The following is a 4,998-nucleotide window of genomic DNA, read 5'->3' as shown; positions in this document are numbered from 1 at the left end:
AGCAGGAATATTAACACTGAAAGAAAGTGGAAAGATGTAATCAAGGAGAAGTGTGAAGGATAAAGTCAGCCCTTTTCACAGCAGCATGAACTTCAACTTGCTGCAGTGAAAACTAACTTTTTTCTAAAGATCATTTCTCAGACAACATTATTTTTCATTTTACAATCTGCAACTTAAGGACACTTTTCTTGCATGAGTCATTCTGCAGACAGCAGAATTCAGAATTTTAGATAGAAATAGGGATTTCACCCGGAATAACAAAATTTGATACCCTTTTAACATTTCAGTCGTGAAGGTTCTTGTACTCGTAAATTGTTTTGCTCTTGAAGAACACCAAATCTTTTATAGGTGCTCTAGAAATTAAGAGCATGCAAGAGGTAATTTAGAAGTGCAATAAGAACATCTGGAGACAAGGTTTAATAATCAAATAGATCAATTTGCTCTTACTTTCGCCATAACAACTACATATCTAAGACTAGGCAAAGCAAATTAACTGATGTGTAGGTACTCAAAGGTGCTCACCTGTTCCTTACAATCTGCTTCATTACATATGCCAATGAGGACTCACAAGGTATCAAATAAACAACAACCACCACCTGAAGACAATCTACTTTTTTTAAGACAGCATTTTAGAAGATTGAGAATATACAGTCATTCAGGTACTCAAAAACTTAAGAGAAAGAGCAGTTTCATGCACAATTTTTTCCTCTAATGCTCTTCCACACACCAGTGTACAAACCAGAGCCAGAGAAAGGGGTAACTTTCAGCTCCAACCTGAAGGAAACTTTTCTTCTTCTGAGAAGTCGTTCTGCGAGTAGCAAAACTAATGAAACTTGTTTTCCTGTAGTGCTGCATCTCAAGATTGATTGACTTTGACATCTAAATACGTAGAAGCTGTGACTGCAGCTTTTCCTGCAGTTGGGCCATTCATAATGTTTGTCTCCCTGAATTCCCTGGAGTCTCATAACACAACTGATTTGGGCAGCCTTTCCCTCTCCCTTCTGCCCAAACTCATATCATCATTCAAACTGTAACTGACCAACAAATTCAAAGGTATAGGACAGGGGAAGGAAGACTGGCAGATGTAGCATTAAAAGCTTCATTTCCTTAATAAATCAATCTATCAGAATAAAACTGAAGCTCCCTGCTATAAAACCAGAACCTGTTCGCCCTTTGGCTTTCTTCTCTTTCACCTGTCTCCTCTGAGCAGGCAGACAGAATTCCTTTCCCTCTCTCTTGTTATAACTAAATTTCCCTTTTTTGTTGGTACAAAAAAAAAAAAGTTTGCATTCTGTCAGAGCAGAAGGGAAGAGGAAAAAAAAATAAAAAAGGTTTGAGAAGGAAACAAGTCAGAATTGCATGCATCCTGAACAGAGTAGACAGAGATGAAGCCTAAATCATTCTGAAAAGTGACTGACGTGGATGCAAATGCAATGCAGTAAGAATAACAACACTTCCATTTATATAACGGGTTACCACATGCTTCACAATACAAGGAGTAAATGCAAGAGTTGATAAAGAAGAGTATTAAAATAGTGCTAGAGAAAATTTTTGCCCATTTTTTTTTTCCCCCCATCCATCCTTCTTTCATCCAGTCCAGAGCAACATTTGCAAAGTAGTCTACTTACTCAGTAGTTCTCCTACAGGGAAAAGGCAAGGTTACCATAGTATTGTCAATTAATTTTGACACCTGCTTACTAAGATTGATCAATTATTTCTGATGTCTCTCTGCTATGTTGTTATTTCTCAGTCTAGAAAAGAAATAAAACAAAGCAAAAAGTACTACACATCTCTAACCAATGAATTAATGGTCCCAAGTTACCCCTAGGTAAAGTATTTCTCTTACAATAATGTTTCTGATGCTTGCTAATGCAAGTCACTCACTCCCAGAAGAGCAAACATAACCATACTTCACTTACATGAAGAAAAATAAACACCCTTTTATTTTCAAGTGGTTTAAGCCTACGCTTAAAAAAAAAATCCATTTTCTCAAATAATCTAGTGACAGACAGGTTTTACACAGATCCATTTTAGGTCATTGAAAGCTCAGTTTTAACCTTGCATAATACAAACGCACCCAGGCACTTCCAAGGGCTGAAACTCTGAAACAATGTAAATGTTTAGAATAAAACTTCTGTTAACATTTGTATACACCATAGCTACAACCAATAAATTGTTAATGAAGTTATAACAGCCAAACACACTTTTCAATCTTTACATCATTTTGCAACATTCTTCATAACAATTCTTAGTGACAAAAGCAACTGGTGCAAAAGTGATAAACATCCAACATAACTGGTCAAATGCAACTATCCCTATTGCAAAGGTCCAGCCAGGGCTACTTTTGTATAAAGCAGATACTCATGCTTCACGGACAAATGGGAACAGCATGCAAGTGTTCCACAAAAATAAGTCAAACCATTGATTGCCACAGAAGTCAGAAAGGTTTTCAATCACCCGTCCATAAGGCAGACTAATATTCATTTTCCAACTCTTCAGCTGGAAATACATAGACTTGACTCATCACCCATTCAACACTCATCTGAATCTTCAGGATTCAAAATACAACCCTCAGAGCTGCTCCTTGCGCTGTAACGCACATTAACGTATTTCATGCCATCCCCAACTCACAGGACTTGAAAAGCTGTAAATCTTAGAGTGCTTATTTTCATTGCAGAGTATATTTTGCTTCTAAGATTAAAGACGAGCTATCAAAGATGAGCCACTGTGAAAGTGTCCTCAGTAAAAAATAGGTCTCAAACATAATAGAAACAGCTTACTTCTGTGATAAAAATCATAATGCAAGCATCACTGTCACTTCTAAAGCATGAAAGAATATGGAGGAGTTAATAAGAAATCTATCCCCGTTTCACCAAAACTCCTAACAGCGCTTGGATTAACCACTGTGTTACTTCAGCTCAGAAGAGGTGCCCTTTCAACATTCAGGCAGAATTTCCTCTAGGTGGGGATGGATTATTAACTTTCTACCAGAAGTGAAAACATAACCACTGTGCCTCCTCACTTGACAAATACAGCCAATGTAAAGAAACACAAACGTTTTCACAGGTAATCAAGGAAATACCTGTTAGGAGTGGATAAAGGCTCCGGTTACCATTCAGAGAATATACTAATTCACATGAAGCTTTGAAATTGAAGAAATTAAAATTTGCTTCAGCCCTTGCACTATTAGAGTCTGAAGTGAGTGGCGTCAAGACAAAGGATACAAGTAATCTCTTTAAGGCAAGGAAAGAATAGCTCTGCAAGCCTGTCTCCTGCAGATACTCACACACAAAGAAGATTCACCTGGGCCTCCTCTCCTCATTCTCAATCCCTATGCAATTAGCCCATTGTTCCTCAGCACAGAGCAGGACAAACCTCAAATCCTCAATACAGGCAGGCAACAAATGACCAACTTTAAACTCTTACTGCCAAGTTCTTATGCAAATACGATGTACTATATTTACCTTATATTACCTTTATAACTCAGTTATAATCCCACTGATGGGTTAATCCACCAGATACTACCAGTGAATCATTTCTTTCTCTGCAGTGTGCACATTACTTCAACCAACATGTCTGACTCCAGCTACTCCTTAACTTCCCAAGCTAACAAGTTACTGGATTTACTTTTTGTTTATTTAGGAGCGAGTGACCTTGGATTAAATGTTTAAAAGAGATGTAAATTATATATCTTCATCTTAGAATCTAAAGAGAAAACTGAACATAACCACAATTTTAAATAGACAATTATTGATACTTTTAACCTATTAAAAGACAGAATTTGAATTCTGTAAGACATAGCCTCACCAATTTATTGCTATTTGCTGGATATTAGAACACTTTCCAGCTACATATGTCAATACACTTAATAAATAGAGTTCCTGCTTTTAAGGGGTGTTTTACAAGGGAATGAAATGAGATGTCCTGTCCAAGGTTATATAGCGAAATAACAGCAAACAGTATTCTTCACAGCCAGTCTTTACACTGATACCAAAGGGGGCGGGGGGAAAGTGACAGCCCTATAAATTAAGTCTTCTTTTCCACTACATATAGAAAAGCAAGTGTCAGGGTGCACTTCTTTCTTACTGATCAATGACTTGGTATCACATTCACTGTTAAGAATGGGAAGGTAGTTCTGGCTTCACCGACCACTCACCCCTTTGCAAAAATATGTTATTGTTTTACAATTACCAGTCTCCTCTCTCCTGCAAAGCTTGTCATAACTGATTTATGTTTCACAAAGTTACACTTATGTTATCCTAAATGTGCCTGACTAATGCCCACTCAAAAGAAAGGGAGGAAGACTAGAACGAGAAAACACTTTCACTCTTCAGAAGGAAAAAGTCATTAAATTCCACTAGGAATTTTTGCTCCCTGGGCAGCCCCATGAAGTGCCCATGTCATTTTCATGACAGTTTCACAAGGGACGGCAGCGACACAGCTTTAGGCCGATTTCTCCTTGTCTCTCAGTTCCCATCAAGAGGCGCAGCCTATTTTCAGCGGTAAGTCAGCGCGTACAATTTTCCATCGGAGGACTGCGTCCTGTGTTCTTAGAGGGAGGGACCATGAGGTGGAGGAGCCTATTTCATCCCTAACTTCTGTCACATACTTCCACCACACACAAACAAAATCATAGCAGACACAAGCAGGGAAAAAAAAAAAAAAAGAAAGAAAGAAAAACGACAGGACAAGGGTGTAGGGAGGAGAAAACGGGAATCGAAATAAGCCGAGACTTACTTGAACCTGCCCTGGCAGTGTTGGCACTGGTCTCCCACCCAGCCCTGGTCGCAGACACAGGTGGAGTTGACACAATGACCCGAGAAGCAGGAGATTTTGTCGCAGGACTTGGACTGGGACACCTGGGCATAGAGGGCCAGGTACAAGAAGCCGTAGAAGAGCAGCCAGCTGTTCACATCCAGCAGCGAGGAGAAGCAGCAGCAAGAGGAGGAGGAGGAAGGGAAAGGTCTCCAGACGCCCAGGGGCCCGGGGGCAGCCCCC

At 39.3% G+C, this 4,998-nt stretch overlaps 1 protein-coding gene across 1 annotated transcript in view; it reads right to left on the bottom strand.

Moving 5' to 3' along the window:
* The window catches only part of ATRNL1 (attractin-like 1), a 580,396-nt gene that overhangs the window by 519,461 nt on the left and 55,937 nt on the right, over positions 1–4,998 (bottom strand). Inside the window, exon 3 of the mRNA XM_009881641.1 lies at positions 4,738–4,997. Within this exon, the coding sequence (XP_009879943.1) occupies positions 4,738–4,997 (260 nt within the window). The remainder of the gene's footprint in view (positions 1–4,737; position 4,998) is intronic.

Source organism: Charadrius vociferus, unplaced genomic scaffold, assembly GCF_000708025.1.
Source record: "Charadrius vociferus isolate BGI_N301 unplaced genomic scaffold, ASM70802v2 scaffold282, whole genome shotgun sequence".
NCBI classification, from domain to species: domain Eukaryota; kingdom Metazoa; phylum Chordata; class Aves; order Charadriiformes; family Charadriidae; genus Charadrius; species Charadrius vociferus.
This window is presented reverse-complemented; position numbering and strand designations above follow the sequence as displayed.